Source organism: Podarcis filfolensis (assembly GCF_964270895.1).
Source record: "Podarcis filfolensis genome assembly, chromosome: 2".
NCBI classification, from domain to species: domain Eukaryota; kingdom Metazoa; phylum Chordata; class Lepidosauria; order Squamata; family Lacertidae; genus Podarcis; species Podarcis filfolensis.
Genome location: NC_139605.1, coordinates 105846985 through 105867227, shown reverse-complemented (window position 1 = coordinate 105867227; position 20243 = coordinate 105846985). Strand labels below are relative to the sequence as shown.

The following is a 20243-nucleotide window of genomic DNA, read 5'->3' as shown; positions in this document are numbered from 1 at the left end:
GTACCCCCCATAACATTTTAAAATGAGTTTTTCTTTTTAAGGTGAGCATAGTTAAATCAAGAACACAGAATTAAAATGGTGAACAACCTTCCCTAAAGCATAGCTGGGGAGCAAGACTAATTGGTGTTCAAATCACCAACACATATGTCAAGTACATGGCAAAAGGAGAAAAATCCACTACAACTTCTGCTTTAATGTTTTGTGTGCATGCAGCTGAACTCCCTCTGTGCGTGTAACAACTCTGCAGAGTTAAGACGGTGGGATCTAAAGACTCATGAATGGCATTACTGTGGTTTCCACTTCCCACCAGCGCCTCTTTCATCCTTTGTAAAGTCATTCTGGGAATTTGAAAGATGCTCAGTAATAATCTCCAGTGCAGCAGTCGGAGAAGAAATCTGGAAGGGACTAATATGCTTACAGAAGCAGTGAGCACTTGGACTCTTTGGATCCTGGCCAAGAAGACCTGTAGCACACATTAAGGAGAAAAATATATGTGGCATTTCATGTAGCCATAAAATATATAACCCATTAAAACCCAATCTTTCACCCAAGGGGTACAATGCACATGGAAACATGCTAATACTATTCTAATAAGGATAGCTTTGAGAGATGCTCTGCTCTTGCGCTCTCGCTCTCTTTACATGTGGGTTGCTGTTGAATTGCCAAGCAACAGCTACTTCCACACTACATTAGCAACATAATCTTGCAGAACGTTCCCTGTAAAACTACTGATAAAACTTAACAGTCACAATCACAGCCTTTGCAGAAGACTTTTAAAAAATGCAAGATAAGCAACCATAAAGTTCCCATCCAACACTATTAAAAAGCAACTGTTTGGTCTGATTGTTGAGCATGACTTAGAAGCCCTAGAATTTCTCCCTCTATTCATTTAATTTTAGTTCTTTTCAGTTATTTGTATTTACAACACATTAAAGCAACTGAGGATCCTTACTGGCAGATAACAGAGTGCAAGACGAAAGCATAGAAAAGGCAATCATCTAGGCATAATCTGGAAACATTTCAAATACTTTATTCAAAACCTCAGTTTCCCTAGTCAGATTGAATGCACAACACCTTCAGACTGGGAGTAATCACCACCCTTCAAACTGATGTAAGGGGAAAGAAAACTCTTGACTTCAACATCCAGAGAACCCTGGCAGAACTTAATAGCTATTTCAGCTGCAGGTGGGGAATCCTTGGAAAATGCTGAGCTCTGGTTGGCTTTCCTCTTAAGCCAGGGGGCTGTAAATCATTGTTTCGCCTACAGCAAAAAGCTGGATTATTTACCGGTGAAATGGGGATTCTAATCCATCCAAGTTATGTTGAGTACAGAAGGAGGTGGCAGCAGCTACTGCAATGTAATCACTAAGTGTTTCACAGGTGTATTATCTCATGTATGAAGTGTCAGCAGGGATGAGAAAAATGCACTGCTGGACAGGGGGCTAGGTCATGGTGAACAGGACTCTTCAAACCCCAGATAAATCCCTCTCCTGGCCCCCATATAGTAACTTCCTATGTTCAGGCTGGTCCTCCTGGCTCAAATGAAACCCATGGGACACACACTCCAAGGCAGGGAAGGAGAACCTGAGTGCACTCTGCATAGACTCAGGGGCACCATGTTTCCTTCACATGTCGCAGGGCAGACCCTTTCAGAAAGAGGTTGGTGGGGCTTGAACTCAAAACATGTTTTAACCTCTAACAATATACAATATATATTGTATTGTATTGTTTTTGCTTTTCTTCTCTTTTGTTTTTTTTTTGTTCTTTGTCTTTTTCTTTCTTTCTTCTCCTTTTTTGTAACTTTTAAAAGTAATAAATATTATTAAAAAAAAAACAATAACAACAATAGGACAAACAGCAGAGGGGGTGCCCTGTGCAGCAGCACCCCAACTTTTTGACCAAAGGGAAGGGCAGCATGGGCGTAGCAAGGGGGGGTACAGCTGCCCCTATAAATCAAGTCTTTTTAAAAAATAATAATTTTATTGCATTTTCAATTTTATCATGATCAGAGTTTCATTACATAATTCAACAACCCCAAGCATTGCTCTAACAGAGCATCGACCTCCTCCGCCCCTCTTTCTGACTTCCATACATAATTACTTTATTCTTAGCATTTCTCTAACCACTTTTTTTTACCTTCTCTCTCGTTTTTGTATTTCCCCTCATTAAATGTAAATCAGCCCCTGTAAATCAAGTCAATAAATAAAAACTTAACTAAAATAAAATAAGTAAATAAATAAAAAATACTTAACTGGCCAACTGAGTTGCAGGTAACTCGGTTCTGCCCCCCCACCAACCCCCAAAAAATTAAATCCTGGAGGGCGGCCTACAAAAAAGCACACTCCCCCCCCCCAACAACGACCCCGCTTGGGAGGCACGACAAGCGAGCTTTAGAGACCCCCTCGAGGGTGTGAGGGTGGTGGGGAGGGATTTGAACCCAGGCCTTCCTCGGCGTCCCTACCCCGGCACTCTAACCGCGGCACCGCCCCCGCCCGCGCCCCGTTCGACGGCAGAAAGTCGTCGCGAGCAGCTCGGCCTCCGGCGCCGTCGAGGCCCCCCGCCGCCGCCGCCGCCGCCGCGGGCCATGTGCCCCCCGGAGGCCCTCCGCGCCCTGCTGCAGAGGCGCCCGAAGGTTCTGCCGCCGGCGAAGGAGGCGAAGGGCGGGCGTCGGAGGTGGCGGTGGTGGCCGGCCCGCTGCTTGCCCGTGTGGTCGGGGATGTCCCGCGGCGCCAGCGCCGGCCCCTCGTCGTCGTCGTCCTCGTCTTCGTCCTCGTCCTCCACGTGCTGCTCCTCGCGCAAGGCGGAGCAAGCCCGCGGCCCCTTCGGCGAAGAGCAGTTCCTGGCCGTTTGCCGGGAGTCGACCAAGCCCCGGGAAGCGGCCAGGGCCGCCTGGGAGCTCATGGCCGAGACCCCCAGCTTCTGCATCTTCCGGCTCTTCGACGAGGTGCGAGGCCGGCCAGGGGCGACGGCGCTGCGGCCGGAGCAGAAGGGAAGCGGGGGAAAGGGCCGCCGAGGCCTAGGCGGAGCAAGGGAGCCTGAGGACCGGCGCCGCGTTGCCGTGGAAACGCCAGGGAAAGAGGAGGCCTCCAAGCTGCTTGGGGACTACAGTTCCCGCCATCCCCGGCCACTGATTCTGCTAGCTAGGGATGATGGGAGTTGTAGTCCAACAACAGCTGGGGGGGGCAAAGGTTGAGAAACACTAGGGATGCCCATACTTGGGTCTCCATCTGTTTTTGTGGAGGTTCCCACCATTCCCTGCTGCTGATCCTGCTTAGCCAGGGATGATGGGAGTTGTAGTCCAACAACAGCTTGGGGCCAAAGGTTGAGAAACACTAGGGATGCCCATACTTGGGTCTCCAGCTGTTTTTGTGGCAGTTCCCGCCATCCCTGGCCACTGGTCCTGCTAGCTAGGGATGATGGGAGTTGTAGTCCAACAACAGCTGAGGGCCCAAGGTTGAGAAACACTAGGCCCAGGTTGCCCATACTTGGGTCTCCAGCTGTTTCCGCAGCAATTCCCACCCATTGATCCTGCTAGCTGGGGATGATGGGAATTGTAGTCCAAAAACAGCTGGGGACCCAAGGTTGAGAAACATTGTGTGGGACAGCAGCTCAGAGCCCCCTGGCCAAACTTCCACCTGGTCTTTCCTCCACGGTGGCCAGTGGGGCTCCCCACCTCTCGTGCCTCATGGCCCTCACAACAGGCCTGCAAGGTAGGCAAGGCCAAGAGAAAGCTGACTGGCCCCAGGCCATCCTGCTGAGAGCTTTGTTCCTGAGGGGGTTTTGAGCCTGAGGCCTCCGTTGCACTTCAAAACCACTTCCAGCCTTTGGAGGAGTGGGGAATGCATCAGGTTTGCCAACTCCTATTCTCTACTACAGTCTGCTCTCGTTTTTGGGCCATGTCTCTTCTTCAAAGAAATAGATCACAAAGTGCTGGGCAACAGCAGCCTCTTGTTATTTAAGGAGAAGCCCCACTGTATCAAACAAAACAGGGCTGGCAAGGTAAGGTGATTGCCTCTTGGAGCAGGATCCACAGGGGCAGCAGATCCCAATGTAGATCTTTATTGTTCCTAGGGTTGCCATAAAAAAATCCTGCCCTCCATTATATAGTCCTTCTTTGTTTATCCACACCCACGTAGGAGCAGGGCTTCTTCCTTCCAGGACAGATACAAGACTCGCTCAGAGGCATGAACCTCATTTGAAAAATTAAGATCTACTTCCACCTCTCTTTTCAGTATTAGATTTTTTGTGAGTGAACTTTAAAGGATACGTGTGTAGTATTGCAAAACATATGCCAGAAGGCAGCCCCTGGCCATTGCCAGGGACACTGACAAACTGGAACGTGTCCAGAGGAGGGCAACCAAAATGGTCAAAGGCCTGGAAACGATGCCTTATGAGGAACGGCTAAGGGAGCTGGGCATGTTTAGCCTGGAGAAGAGGAGGTTAAGGGGTGATATGATAGCCATGTTCAAATATATAAAAGGATGTCACATAGAGGAGGGAGAAAGGTTGTTTCCTGCTGCTCCAGAGAAGCGGACACGGAGCAATGGATCCAAACTACAAGAAAGAAGATTCCACCTAAACATTAGGAAGAACTTCCTGACAGTAAGAGCTGTTCGACAGTGGAATTTGCTGCCAAGGAGTGTGGTGGAGTCTCCTTCTTTGGAGGTCTTTAAGCAGAGGCTTGACAACCACATGTCAGGAGTGCTCTGATGGTGTTTCCTGCTTGGCAGGGGGTTGGACTCGATGGCCCTTGTGGTCTCTTCCAACTCTATGATTCTATGATTCTATGCATTGTTCCTGTGTACAGGAAAAACAGAAATCAAAGATGCAGTAATAGGGAGCAGCTTACCTGTTGGGTTTCTACCTGTCATGCCGATGTTAGGGACATAATAGCACTGCCAGGAAGGAAAAAAACAACCAGTTAATGCCCTGGTGTGGGAGTTAACAAATAGACAGAATCAACCAAGGGGAACAGAGGGGCAGGGAAGTGTGCATTATGTGACCATGAAATAGACAGGGTCCTCCCTTGAGATGTAGTAGCAGTATTTGGGTATTCCAGATAGGAAGCATAAAATAGGGACCGACAGCTTTCTGTAGAGTACTGATCAGCAACTGACAGCCTGTGGGTCAAACCTGGCTGGGTGTGGAGTGTCCTCTGCTCCCTCCACCTTGCCAGACTTCAAGCAGAAGGGATGTGCGGCACTTACTATGACTATAGAACTTGATTTAGGAAATGAGATTGGCTAGTCGTTCTCTAGGGACGCGGGTGGCGCTGTGGGTTAAACCACAGAGCCTAGGACTTGCTTATCAGAAGGTCGGCGGTTCGAATCCCAGTGACGGGGTGAGCTCCCGTTGCTCGGTCCCAGTTCCTGCCCACCTAGCAGTTTGAAAGCACGTCAAAGTGCAAGTAGATAAATAGGTACCGCTCCGGCGGGAAGGTAAACAGCATTTCCGTGTTCGCCAGAAGTGGCTAAGTTATGCTGGCCACATGACCCGGAAGCTGTACGCCGGCTTCCTCGGCCAGTAAAGCAAGATGAGCGCCGTAACCCCAGAGTCGGTCATGACTGGACCAAGGGGTCCTTTTACCTTTACCTTTACCCCCTCCTCAAAGTGATCCTCCTGTAAAACTACTTACAGTCCAGACAGATTAAGGATTAAATTGCTATATATTTCCATTTGAAATGGAACGGTGGAGACCTGCATCTCAAGGGTGCTTCTGGATTTAGATCGACAAGAATTTTGCTGTAACCATAGTGGGGTTAGCTCCATTTTTCATGGGTGTTCTGCTTCTGTGTCATCCCGTCCTTCATGACCTTTCATGATCCTGAGGCTTCTATTTTCTTTTAGTCTTCTGCTTCCCAGACCTGAGAGGAGCTGAGACTTGAGTACTAACAGCTGGACTTTATCTTGTTAACCATGGGGGTGCAACACAGTTGCCTGTTTTTCTTTTCCCTTGCTCCCTTTCACAGGAAGCTTTGTAGGACAATGTTTGAGAACTTGTGCTGATCTAATCCTTGGTTCAAGGATTAGCTTTTTCTTTTTCTTTTCACAGCATCCTTGAATGGGTCAGGGAGGTGGGCAGAACGCCACGAGTACAGACACAGGCAGAGTTTATTCTTTCCCTCCCTTCCAAAGCAGTTTGTGTCCTTGGAAAAACTGCATTTTTAAAAAAATCTAGGAGTGGGCTTGAGAGTTAGAAGACGAACAATATTTATTTTCTAAACGCTGCAACCTACTTTCAAGTAGCTTGTTTCCCAGAAGAGTTCTGCTTGCTGCACTTGTGTGTTCAAATTTACTCCATTTACCAGTAATTTCTTTTCATGAGCTTATTTACTCAGGTAGAAAAGTACCATGCTGCTATCTTGGCCGTGGGCCAGTGTGGGCCTCTACTTAGCTCCATCCTTATTTCAGACATCATGATATATCGCTATATTGAAAACCAGGTATCACCCAGCCCTAGATGGCAGCAACCACGCCACTCTTAATTCATTTCTGAAGCCTGTATGCCAGTCCTTGCCATCATATTCCTAGATCTGTCTGGCCCAGATCTGTCTGTTTTAAATTGATTTCACTCTTGTATACGTTTGAGGACAAATCCCAGCCTACTCAGCACAGATTTCAGACTGCTTCCGCTTCAGGATAAACAGCTGGCCAACTCAGCAGGGCATTCTGCCTTGAAATACTGAAATACTGAAGCCCTGCTGGTTTATTGGCCAAGAGGAAAACTTTGTGGGCTGCCTGTGGTCAGAGACAGCGTGATTCAAGCAGCTGGCAGAAATGCCTGGAAGTGGAGTCTAGCGCAGGCAGGAAGCCCAATTCTTTACCAACCGAAGTGCTATCAAAATTGGGACGTGCGTTGGTGGAATGCTTGAAGCCTCCGCTATTTTGGTGTGTGTTGCATGGCCCTGCTGTATTAGATACGACAGGAATTTGGATAATTGGGGGCTTGGAAGTACAGTGGTACCTCGGGTTAAGTACTTAGGGAAAACATGCCTCAGATTAAGAACGGTTTTGGGTTTAAGAACAGACTTCCAGAATGGATTAAGTTCGTAAACCAAGGTACCACTCTACAGTGGTACCTCGGGTTAAGTACTTAATTCGTTCCGGAGGTCCGTTCTTAGCCTGAAACTGTTCTTAACCTGAAGCACCACTTTAGCTAATGGGGCCTCCTGCTGCTGCCGCACCGCCGGAGCACGATTTCTGTTCTCATCCTGAAGCAAAGTTCTTAACCCAAGGTACTATTTCTGGGTTAGTGGAGTCTGTAACCTGAAGTGTATGTAACCTGAAGCGTATGTAACCCGAGGTACCACTGTAATGTATTTTAAATGCTAGGTTGTTTTGTTGGTGTGATAATTCTGTCCAGTCAGCAAATGCTGACACGGATCAAGAACAATTTCACATGTGGCTTGTATGTTTAATTTGTTTTTTTCATGGGAATACAAGATCTGCATTGGTCAGACTGATGATTGAAATGAGAAATGCCTCTCTTCTGATTTCTACTATAGGAACAATCATACTGTCATCCCAAGTGAGGCTCAAAGGCCATTTAAGCCCTGCCTGGGAGGTCATTCTAAGTTTACATGGTGATTGTTTGGAGACTGGAATGCAGTATCATCCCTCAAGAAGAAAGTAGGCAGATGTCATACTTGGCTCGGTTTTAAAGGAAGCAATTTGTTGTATTTGTTTTAGCAAAAGAAACGCTGCAATTTGTAGACTTATGCCAGCAGTGAAAGTTAAAACAAGTTGGCAGGTAGCATAAGTGGTGGAACCCACTTATAATCCATTTATAATCCACCAAGGTACAGTGGTACCTTGGTTTATGAACTTAATCGGTTCCGGAAGTCCGTTCTTAAACCAAAGTGTTCTTAAACCAATACATGCTTTCCCATAGCAGCGGGGGACTCGGTTTACAAATGGAACACACTCAACAGGAAGCGAAACATGGTTCTTATTCTAAGGCAAAGTTCACAAACCAAAACACCTACTTCCAGGTTTGCAGCGTTCTTAATCCAAGTTGTTCATAAACTAAGCCGTTCTTCAACCAAGGTACCACTGTAATTAGAGGAATGCAAAATAAGTAGGCATATGGATGTTGGGATTACATAGCTTTTCTTCACATATTTGCGCTTCTTTTTAATTAGGGTTGGCTTGTTAATTCTCTGATGAACAGCTTTTTTAACTATTGTGGTGGTATCATACTGTGGTAGCATGCTTTGCTCTGGCCTTTGACACCTGAGATGTACAATTTTAGGACACACCCTATTTTGTGTGTTTTTTTGGAGGGGTGCGTAATTGTAAGTTTTAAAAATGTTTAATGTTGTATTTTAAACAGTTGTAACCTGCCCTGGGACCATAGGGTGAAGGTTGGGTAATAAAATTATTGTAATAATAATTTAGCAGTTTGCAAACATGCCTAAGGAACAGAGATTTGGAAACGAAACCTGGAACATTAAGGGTTCTAGCAAGTGTCCCAGAGTTGTTTTAAAAAAGAAAAAAAAAGAGGCTTTGCTTGCTGACTAAAGCCAGCTTTATCGCATACAAATAAACAAATCTATAAAATAAACCAGAAAGAAAAAGCTCTCAAAGAGTCCAAAATATTTTGTAACCCACGCCTTTCTTTTTGCTTTTAAAGAAATCTGTGCAACTGTAGCAACTTTGGTAGAAATCTCTAAATACAGGAAAGTCTCTTCGTGGTGGAAAGCAACTAACACTGCTAGAGCGGTGGGATCATACTAAAATCTAGACTAGCTATAGGCCGTGGTTTGTCTTTTGAATTTATTGTTTTCAAAATACAGACTATAACAGTTTTGTTTTGTTTTGTTACTGCGATGGCCCAGTCTGAGAACACTTCATGGTACTGTATGTTTTCCAGCCTTCTAAACAAACATCTCCTGTAATCTCCAGGCACGTCATAATCTCACTTTCAGTTGATATTCACATTCCCTTCGTACAGGAAAATAGGTTTGCTAACCTTTGAAAGCTCAGATTATCTGAGATATTGCAAGCCTTGTGAACTAAAACTACAACTAAAACCATCTGTTGTGGTAGATGATTGTCTAGAGTCTTCTTGTAATGTTCTGCAGTAAAGGAGGTAGAGTGATTTTACAAAGTGTAAAATTTCAGGAATCACTCTTAAATAATTGCAGGCTTGATGTATCTTTGGAAAATAGAACTCCGGAGGGCGTAGGCTTGGGTGGAGGTCTATTTCACATTGCCAGAATTTGTTTGTGAAGCAGTGTTGTAATGCCTTATTACAAAATGCTGTGTGAGTCATGCCGTATCTTTATTTTAAATATTTCCTTTCTTTAAATGTTGGGTTCATAAAGGGTCTAGCTGACAGTGCTGAAGGATGAAGTGATGTTTATTGAATGAGAAAGTTCATGATAACAGAGCTCTGTTAAAAAATATTTTACAGAATACTGTACAAGACTGAAAAGGGTAAAAGGTAGCTTAATTTCCATTCACGTGTACTGTGCTTTGACATTTCTGCATCTCCTCGATGAATTAGACCCAAAAATCTTCTGTTTCTGCAATTGGTATTGCTAGCAAATAATGCAACTCTCTGAACAAAGGGTTATCCAACTCTTAGTGTAAGGGTTATTTGATTTGTGCAGAGGGCTCCACTAAGTCAGATAAAACAAAATAAATAACATGAATTTTTCTGGACTGGTCAGGGTGAAGATGGGGGGTGGTGGTTTGGTGGAGTCTAACAAATGTAGAATACAGTCAGAGTGCTGAAATATATATTTATTGTTTCACTTGACTATCATAACAGAAGTATGACTCCTGCTGCAGTTTATGTTTCAAAGGATAAAGGGGGATTAGATGCTGATAAGACTTTCATTTGACTATACAGTAGTCTCTGATATTTAAAATAAACAACTGAGTTATATTTACAACACCAACTTATATATAGGATGATTTCTATGGCACCTAGTGTGTAAATATGAGAAAGCATTATTGCTTTTGAGTAATATGTTTAGGGTTATAGAGAAAAAAAGATATAGCAGAGAGATTGGTATATATTCTAAGATAAGTCTGTCATAGGGCAGTCCAGTTCTTTAGGCAAATGGACCAACTCGCCTCTGTTTTAACGCAAACATCACAGAGTATATTTGTATGTTGTAAATGTATTCATTGTGCAAGCACAGTGGTGTAAAAGAGTATTTTTGGACATTGCTAGTGCAACCAAGCAAAGGCCTGAAATACAGGATTCTTGATTCTCCCCGACCCGCTCCCTCCTATTGCTCTTGCTTTTTCAGAAATCTGGACTGTACGAGTATAAAGTCTATGCCACTCTTGGTGATTGTTCCCCAGATGTATGTGCAGAAGTGTACATGGATTTAACCTACAGAACACAATGGGACCGGTATCTTAGAGGTCAGTAAATTATTCAAGACCAAAATGTCATTTTCTTTGGTTGCTGTGATAGGTTCCTGTCCTCCGCTCCTTGACCACCATCGTTTTGAAGATTCTTTTACTTTGCTCTTTAAAGTGCTCTGTACAGTTTTTCAGTATGAAAAATGCATGAAGTAGATTTCCATTACCAAAGCATTAATGCTAATATAGTCATCCACTTGTGATGCCCTGAAAAACAAATAAGAAGCAATGTTTTTCTTACTAGCCACTTTTTGTGTTAAAACCAACTTTCTTAGATCCATCAACACTGTTCTCGTGTTGGTTTATGGGTAAATGGACTTGTCTCTTCATCATTATATGACATCTGGGGAATCTGAGGCCTAGTGTTTGATACCCCCTTAATCACCAGTTTTTACAGTGGTGCCTCGCAAGACAAAAAGAATCCGTTCCGCGAGTCTCTTCGTCTTGCGGTTTTTTCGTCTTGCGAAGCAAGCCCATTAGCGGCTTAGCGGCTTAGCGGGCTTAGCGGATCAGCTGATAAGCGGCTTAGCGGCTTAGCGGATCAACTGATAAGCGGCTTAGCGGCTTAGCGGATCAGCCGTTAAGCGGCTTAGTGGATCAGCTGATAAGCGGCTTAGCGGCTTGGGGGAAAGGGGGGGGAAAGGAAAAAACCCCGCAGGAACTCGCAAGACATTTTCGTCTTGCGAAGCAAGCCCATAGGAAATTCGTTTTGCGAAGCACCTCCAAAACGGAAAACCCTTTTGTCTAGCGGGTTTTCCGTCTTGCGAGGCATTCGTCTTGCGGGGCACCACTGTATTAGATTGTTAGAGCAGTCAGATGCAAAAGCAGAAACTTTAATAGTTTTGGAGGCAAAGGGAATCACATGTGTTATGCAAGCCACATCTGCTGAAATTCCCTCTCCTGAATATCGATGAAAAGATGAAGAAGCCTATCCTCTTTTGCAATTGGCTACTATAATCTAAGACCTTCTTTAGCTTTGATCTCTTTGATTCTAGAGAGAATTTCCCCTTATTTTTGTCCAGTTGGTTGCCTAAAACAATTATAATAATTTTCATTACATGGATTTCCATTCCTCCAAATCAGGGATGCCCCTATGAAATTTAACTAGTGTTACTGAAATTCTTCAGGTTTCCCTCAGAGTTCCTCATATGTTTTGCATGGGCAGGAGCCTCCACGTTTGCCTCTTAATATCACTAAAGGTGAATTTGGTGGCAACTTAGGGGTGTGTGAAACTGTGAAATAGCATGAGTCCTCTTGGAAGTTATTGTTTTACCTCAACATTAATTCCGATGCAGTTTCGCCTGAGCAAAGACTTCCACTTTTGCCTCAAAATTTGCCTTAGGTGAAATTTGTCAGAGGTGGTGTCATGTCATACTGTTGTGTACATCTTTATTTAACGGAATGACACTTGTGCATTTCCATCCCTATCCTAAACTTCAAAGTTCCGGTTCTCTTCTCCATGTTTAGTTTAAACAAGTGACTGTTTGTCTTTCCATATAAACTATACATGAGATCCTTATCTAGTTGTGCAACGTATCATATGGTGATCCAGCTGTAGCAGTACAGTGATACCTTGGTTTACAACCATAATCCGTTCCGTAGGTCCGGTTGTAAATCAAAACAGGTTGAAACCCAAGGTGCGCTTTCGCTATTGGGGCCTCAAAAAAAAAATTGGTCGTAATAAAAAAAATAAATGGGTTGTAATCCAAAAAAAAAAAAAAAAAAAAAGGGGATAGACACTTCTGGGTTTGACGTGATCGTAATCCAAAACGGTTGTAATCCGAAACAGTTGCAAACCAAGGTGCCACTGTACCTAAGATTACTCCCTGCTGAAACCACTACAGTCATACCTCGGGTTGAATGTGCTTTGGGATGAGCGCGTTCGAGTTGCACTCCGCGGCAACCTGGAAGTAACGGAGCGCGTTACTTCCGGGTTTCGCCACTTGTGCATGCGCAGACGCTCAAAATGACGTCACACGCATGCGCATAAGCGCCGAAACGTGGCACGCGCAGACGTGCGGACATGGGTTACGTTTGCTTCTAGATGTGAACGGGGCTCCGGAATGGATCCGATTCGCATCTAGAGATACCACTGTACTCTTGGAGTTCCTTCATTCACAGCTAGTCCTGATGACATGTTTCTGCTAAGACCTTTTAGAAGATGGCAATGACTTTTCGGCCCCAGACCAAGAGAGCATTTCTCAAGACACCACACTGAATTTGGTGACATCGATTGATGTTGGAAAGCCATTTATTCTAAGTAGCAGCCATGGAAAAGCATTTTAAGATGTATCCTTCCAAAGAAATAGTGCTCTGCTTTTCTTGAGTTGGTGGAAACTGCTTTCCAGCCACCGCCCTCACCCACCTCTTTTGCTCAAGTGATTTAGGACACTGCCTGTACTGCACTGTCTCTCCCTATATTCGATTATAATAGGTTTGTTCTAATTATATATTGAGTTTTCCTTGGTTCACGCTACTGACAGAGCACTTCCAAGTTGCATCAATTGCTCTTCCCTATCATGTAATGTAGATTTTCCCATTATGTCTACTTGTATCGATTATATGTTGAAGTTAACTTGAGTGTCCCTTGAGATACACGGGGAGGGCTTGGTCATCTTGGCTAACTTTTAGCTATTATGAGATTAATAAGAGCAGATACACTATCTTCCATTGGGATGACACTCTATTGCTGCATGCCACAGACACGAAGGGTGGGGAAGGAAACCCATGACTTCAACATGATGGGGCAATAGGATATGAATGTCCCCATCTGCAAATGACTCACAATGTCTGATTTGCAGAGCTTCACATATTTTGGCCTACGGTAAGCAGGGAATGTTTCAAATATCTTCCGTTATCTCTTGTGTGATGCCATGCTCACATCTACGTTATCTAATATATCAGTATCAATATATATAGCATATTAGATGTCCATTGTCATTCAGACAAGATGTTTTCAAAAGGTGAATACTAATATATTTCTGGTGCGTTTCTTAACTTAAGACTGTGGAACTTCCACAAAGAACGAAGTTTTGATTTGTGTGTGTGCATAGAAAATATTGCATACTTTGATTAATCAATTTTAAGGAACAAAAGTATACATTACTATTGTTATTGTTATTAATTTTATACCCCACCTTTTCCCCAGCGGGACTCTACATTCACAAGAAGAAACATTTCAATGATCTCCAGTGTACTAAAATGAAGGGGCAGATTATTTTAGCAACTTTCGTAATGAATAATGAGATTTTAATATCTATGGGCAGGATTCACCTTAGTGTCTATGCTGGAAGCCTACCGATTGGGCCACTTAGATTAGCAGGGGGAGAAGCAAAAATGTCCTTTCAGTAGCAACTTCTCATGTCTTTTTGGTGCTGTTCTCCAAGGACTCCCAGTGTGGAAGGGCTTTATGGGGCAGTGAGGAGATTTGGAAAAACAAACAAACATGTGATCTGAGAACCCATGCATCTCAGTAGGGCACTGTAGCTTATGTCACCATATTTCCCCAGATTTTGAACCCATGGACATTTTGGCAGCCCATGCTTTGATAGTGAGCTTGGAAAGGTTGTTTTGGAAAGGCAATAAAAGGTGAACAAAGGTAAAAATATGAACAGATTTACAGATACCAGAGACATATTAACCAGCAAGCCATCCTCACTCTCCTTAATCTAGGCTATCTCACTCTTCGGGGAATACTGAAAGAAGCTAGACTCTGCAAGTAATAGGATGACCTAAGATACAATAATAGCATGTCTTCTCAAATAATAGGGTACAGTTTGTCCTTCTGGTATGTGAGAGAACATATCCATTTAAAGTGGAACTCCCTGTATTGCCCATTAAATTGAACATGTCAAATATTACTCTTTTTCTCACACCTTCAATTTTGAGTTTGCTTGCTGCTTAAGATGTAGGAAACTGAATAGGTTGTCAAGTGGCACCAAGTTAATACTCCAGTGACCTCTGGTGGAAAATGTGATATTATTTGGTGTCTTATAGTGGGAACAGCACTATCCATCAAACAGCTGGCATTACATATTGCATCACATGGAAATAATGTCTTCCAAGACAATAACTTGTTGTTAGACCCCTTCATATATTTGTGAGGAATACTGGCATCTCAGCATATGTGTCTGCAGCAAAATAGTCCCTCATGCAGCCATTCTCACATTCATTGGAGAAAATACAGCATCTGAAGTGACTTTTATGGTCTGCCTGCCATAGCTAATGGGACGATAAGGAACTTTAGAAAATACCTTTCCCTGCCCCATTGGAACTTCCCCAACTTTTGAGATCTGTCCATGAACCCTATCTACTTGAGAAGAAGGCTTAAGTTAGAGCAGGGCTTCCCAAGCCATGGTTTGTGAACTATCAGTGGACTGCAAGAATAATTCAGGTGATCTCTGGCATGTCGGTGTTTGGTTAAATATTGGCGACGACACTCCCATTGCATTAAATATTCATGTTGTTTTTTTAAAATTGCATTTGAATTGCTTCTTTTATTGTAATCTATTGTGTCATGATTGGAATTCTATGGAATACAGTAAAATACAATATATGAGAAATAAAAGAAGCTGTAAAATGCATTTAAAAACTGTATAGCGTCTAGCATGGTGCATTACAAACTGTACAACAGGCAGAAAAAAACCGTGGTCTGCCACAATCTTCATCAGTGATCCATTGGGGGGGGCACATTTGGGAATTACTGATTTAGGGCCTTTTCAGTCATGGCACTGCCGTTTTAGAATTCTCTCCTTGATTAGGCCTGGCATCAACTTTCTTTTCTATAGTCCTCGGTAACAAATGTCCTCTCAAGTAATCGGGCTGTTGTAGGCCTGATTTCTCCAAACTGGGTGAAAGAGCACTAATATGGTAAAAGCAGTTCTGTGTTAGCAGGTATCAAATGATGCACACGGGAGAGGAAAATCCTAGTTTCACAAATACACTTGCAGGGTCTGAACAGGTCGTGACAGGCCTGATCAGTAAGGAGGGACATAATAGAGGTGAATAGGATTTTGCTTAATGTGAAGAAATTTGCCCCCCCCCCATAATACTGGAACATGGGGTCACCTAAGATCATCTTCTGAGGCCCTTCTTCATGTGCCTCCTCCTCGAGAGGTCTGGAGGGTAGCAACATGAGAACGGGGTCTTCTCTGCAGTGGCTCCCCATCTGTGGAATGCTCTCCCCAGAGAAGTTGGGTTGTTGTTTTTATTTTATTACATATATTGATCTTTTCTGTGAACTGCCCTGAGACCTCTGGGTATAGGGCGGTATATAAACTCAATAGATAATCATATTAAAACAATAATCTAATGAAATTTAATGTTGGAAGATATAGGGGAGACAAAAGGAAATCTTCACACAACCCACTGTTAGATGGGCATTTGCTACCGCAAGATATGACACTATCCACTGACTTGAATGGTTTTAAAGGGGTTTTAGACAAATAGTGGGGGATAACTTTATGAATGGCTACTGGCCGTGCTACTGTATTTGCCTCTGGTGCCTCTGAACATTAGTTACTGGGGGAACACAAGTTGGGGGAGTCCTGCTTGTGAGTTCGCCATACACATTTGGATGGCCATTGTGAGAACGGGATGCTTGACTAGATGAGCTTTTGGGTCATATTCTTTAAAAAAGAACCAATTATGTCTATCCCTTTGTGCCCGACCCTTGTTGAGGTCTGACACATACACAGTTATGATTCGTGTCTGACTCCTTTCACATTTTCAATTCACCAAATGCATTGAAAACCTTATGTAAGTCCAGCTGAATAAAACATAGTCTGCATCTAACGCATTTCCCCTCCGATTTTTAGATATAAGTGAGAAACCTTTTGAGGGCAGAACAGTAATCCGCTGGGAAGTGAAGTTCCCTTTCCCCATGGCAAATAGAGATGTATCCTTTCAAGTCTTGGGTTGCAGTTTTGCTCTTAATATTTGAGGCCGCAAACTCCTCACAGCACAGTTCTGCAAGTTTAAATGAGGTAAAAAAAATTGACTCTTAAGGGAAAAGAAAAAGTTAAGACTTTGATGCGCATTCTTGTGAACCATATTCTGTCATACCCTTTGAGGAGCAAAAACTAATGCAGGCTTCTTGAAACAGGATTGCTTTTCGTATTTGCACCAGTATACCTTCTGTCTCGATTATATATGCATATTATATATACAGGCACATCCTGATTATTTCTTAAACTTCACCTTAGTATGTTTTCGTTCGTGAGCGTAAAGATATGGAACTTGAAGGGAAGAAGATATATGTTATATTGGCTAAAAGCGTGAATACCTCTAAATTCCCAGAGAAGACTGGGATTGTTAGAGTAAAGAATTATAAACAATGTGTGGCCTTTGAAAGCGATGGCAAGAAAGGCTCCAAAGGTAAGAAATCAGTAAAGAACTTTATAGAAATACCTGCTTAGAGCTAGACATGAGGAGAAAGTTCAATTCACATTTGAAGGTGAACCTACCTAATACACACTTTTCAAAACAAGGCACAAACCCAAAGCAGAGCTATCCTTTGAAATTTGCATTACTCTGAATTTTGCAATAGTTTCCCAGCCAAGTAACATGTACACAAATGCATTTTTCAGGATACAGTGTGCATATAAATGCACATATTAAAGAAAACAATATACAGAAATGTATTATATTAGGGGAAGTTGCTTGCAAATCTTATTTATATTTATTTAACCTTTTTTTACTCTGCTTGACTGTAAACACAACAACCTCTAAGCAGTTTACAACAGTATAAAAACATTAAGAATTATTGATTAAAAGTGTATACTTGTCAAAACGACATGCAACAATGTGCTTATTTTGAGAGCTTTGCACTACAATGTTGGCAAATTTTGCTGATTATTTTAGAAAACCAATTTACAAATTGCAACAGAAGTGTGCAAAATGATTGGGAGAAACAGAAAATTGTCAACTGCAAATGGCAGATACGCCCATCCCTTTTTAGAGCAGAAATGTTAAATTTACAAGTTAGGGTTGTGAAAAACATATTCACTTGCTTTTTTAACACTAACAAATTTTGCTAAGATTGAAAGCAGGATAGTTGAACAGGTGTGTACAAAATAACACTACAGGCTTGCATCCAATATTTTGGGTGGTTAATTCTTATGCACGCATGTTTGCTCATCCCAGCCAACTAATTTGTGTAATCTGGTAACAGGAGTTGCTTAACCACAATGTGATCAGACCAGATTTGTATAAATTCTTTAGGGGCAAAATTAGTGATGGCATGATCATTCTTTATTCTGTAGAAGTAAATACCTGCAGGGAGAGAAATTTGTTTCAGGACTGTGGCGGTTATAGGAAAATTAATGATTAACTCTTTGTTAAACCCCACAGCGCTTTTTTGAATCTCCTCCACTGTGGCTGCTATTTGCATAGAGAAGAAAGCTGCCATTGGCACCAGTGGAAGTTTTTGTCCCAAGGAACATAGCAGCCACTAGGGGCATGTGGTGTGTGATCCTGATTGGACTGAAGTGGAGACAACAAGTTAAATCCCCTCTTTACCACCTCCCCAGCCCAGTCATATCGCTTCTAGCTTTGTGGTTCTTGTCATACCTCGTTTCTAAGACTAGGAAAACTTGCAGATGCCCCATTAATGTGCAAAGTTGACTTCTGATGCAGATATTTCAGTTGTGCTAATGGGTTCAAGTATCCTAGGCCCTAACTATTCATAATTCTTTCTAATAGAAATTTTTGCAGGGTTGGGGTTGGCAGGGGGAATCGTTTGTTGTTGTATGCACAATCCCTTCCTCTTGGTGATCAGAGAGAGAAAAATTACATGTGGTTGGATATGTGCAAAAGTGGCAGAGCTTGCTGAAACTGGGAAACTTCCCTTCCAACTCTGCAGCAGGCCTCTATAACTCCAGAGATGAAACCGAGAAGGATTTTTGAGGCCTCTGTCAGTTTAGCTAACAGTTTAGCAGAGCTGAATGCGAATAAAGTGTTTTCCTTTCACTGCTGCTTTTTGCAGCTATTGACCTGGGACCAGACAATGTACAATTAGTTCTGAACTTACAGGGACAGCAGTTGGGTGTACAAAACACTGCACACTTGAAGAGGGTGGAGGAGAAGAGCTTTTTGGGGAAAGAAAAAAACAACTCTCGCAGTCATGCAGACGTTCAGAAACCGTTTAGGGGTTTCAGCAAATATATCTGATATCATGGGATGGAACAGTGGAAAACTCCAGAGAAATAATGGAATAAATTCTGCACATTTATGGTTCTAAATAACAACACTAAAAGCAGCTTAGATAGCTGCTAGTCAGGTGACCACAAAATAGATATATAAATGAATAGCTGCTGTTGCTTAAATAAGATTTCTGCCTCTTTTCTTCCTTTCTTTTGCTTTGAAGTTTTCATGTCATACTTTGATGACCCTGGTGGCAAGGTTCCTTCGTGGCTTGTCAACTGGGGAACCAAGGTAAGCAGGGGGCTGGAATTTGTAGGGAACCAACTCAGTGGGCTATGCCCATGGCTTTTCTGGCCGGATTCTATGTTGCCAGCACTGTAGGCAGAACTACAGGTACTGAAAGGGGAAGAGTCATAGAATTGTAGCATTGGAAGGGACCCCAAGGCTCATCTAGTCCAACCCCCTGCAAAGCAGGACTCTCAGCTAAAGCACCCATGATAGATGGCCAGCCAACTTCTGTTTTAAAACCTCCAAAGGAGAAGAGTCCACAACCTCCGCAGCTCTTTCTGTCAGAATATTTTTCCTGATATTTAGTGGGAATCTCCTTTCTTGTAACTTTGAGCCACTGGTTGAAGTCCTACCCTCTGGAGCAGGAGAAACAAGCTCGTTCCCTCTTCCATGTGACAGCCCTTGAGATATTTGAAGATGGCTATCATATCTTCTCTCAGTCTCAGAATAGAGCACAGAGCAACAATCCAGACTTGTTTGTGTCCATTCCCTATTGTCAGTTGCTAGTCTGAGAAATAGCTCTGTTCATGCAGTACTCACCTGAAGGTGGCATCCTGCTAGTGCAGGGGGAAGGGCTGTGCTCTGGGCTTCTCCCACAGCACCAAGTATACTGCCTTAAAGAGGCCAATACTTACAAAACTTTTCTACTGCAGAAATCCCTCAGGGAACGATACACATTTAGGATTTGCTTGTGCATTTCTTTCCCTTTTAATCTTTTCATTTCTATCCTTTCCCTGCCCAGTTAGGTAACTTGTTCAGAGCCTCCAACTCTCACTGATAATATCAAACAAAAACACTTTCTTCTAAACCTTTGTTTCATGTGCTGCTAGCAGCATGGGATATTGTTTGGATCCTATAAATCTGTATATTTTGAAAGCTGCAAATGGTGGTGGCATGTTGCTACTGTGTAGGAGGGTCACCAGGATTAATGAATTTTAAAAACCAGTTATGAATCCCCCTCTAACCTGGTTTACAATGCTTGTTTAAGGCACAGAGCACAATAACTTTTGTGTTTGAAGTGGCATAGGTGTAACAAACAGCTGAACACCAGTAGTTGCCTACTAGGCCATAAAGTGTAGATGCATAAGTATTCTGTGATCCCTTTCTTTACAGACTGGAGTGCCTAACTTCTTGATTGATATGGAGAAAGCTTGCCACAGTTACCGCAAAAGATAAAACTGCTCCTTGAATGTGATCCAGATTGATAGCTTAAAGGTATATTTTGCATGGATAATGAGCCATGGACACATCACTGAATAACATCTGCCTTTCGGGATAGTAATCATGAGCCATGTAAGTTCCCAGGCATGTGACAATGAAACATATTAAAACTTTTCATTTTTCATTTTCCATCTGTTTGATGCACTGCCATTTAATTTTTTGAGGGCTTTCACGTGTCATTTCAACATTTGAGGCATGCTGTTTGTGGTTCC

At 42.9% G+C, this 20243-nt stretch overlaps 1 protein-coding gene across 1 annotated transcript; it reads left to right on the top strand.

Moving 5' to 3' along the window:
- Positions 1-2563: 2563 nt before the first annotated feature.
- Positions 2564-20160, top strand: PCTP (phosphatidylcholine transfer protein). Its single transcript, XM_083598980.1, has 6 exons — positions 2564-2944; positions 10263-10380; positions 16197-16276; positions 16584-16755; positions 18746-18813; positions 19924-20160. Exons 1-6 carry the CDS (start codon positions 2585-2587, stop codon positions 19984-19986), a joined length of 861 nt encoding a protein of 286 aa, XP_083455106.1. The 5' UTR covers positions 2564-2584; the 3' UTR covers positions 19987-20160.
- The last annotated feature ends 83 nt before the right edge of the window (positions 20161-20243 follow it).

What these genes read in the sequence shown, in the direction of transcription:
- PCTP (XM_083598980.1), top strand. Translation starts at nt 2,585, where the DNA reads ATGTGCCCCCCGGAGGCCCTCCGCGCCCTGCTGCAGAGGCGCCCGAAG. An exon ending in ATGGGACCGGTATCTTAGAG is followed by an intron (nt 10,381 to 16,196) that starts GTCAGTAAATTA and finishes TCCGATTTTTAG; the next exon opens with ATATAAGTGAGAAACCTTTT. An exon ending in TCCCCATGGCAAATAGAGAT is followed by an intron (nt 16,277 to 16,583) that starts GTATCCTTTCAA and finishes ACTTCACCTTAG; the next exon opens with TATGTTTTCGTTCGTGAGCG.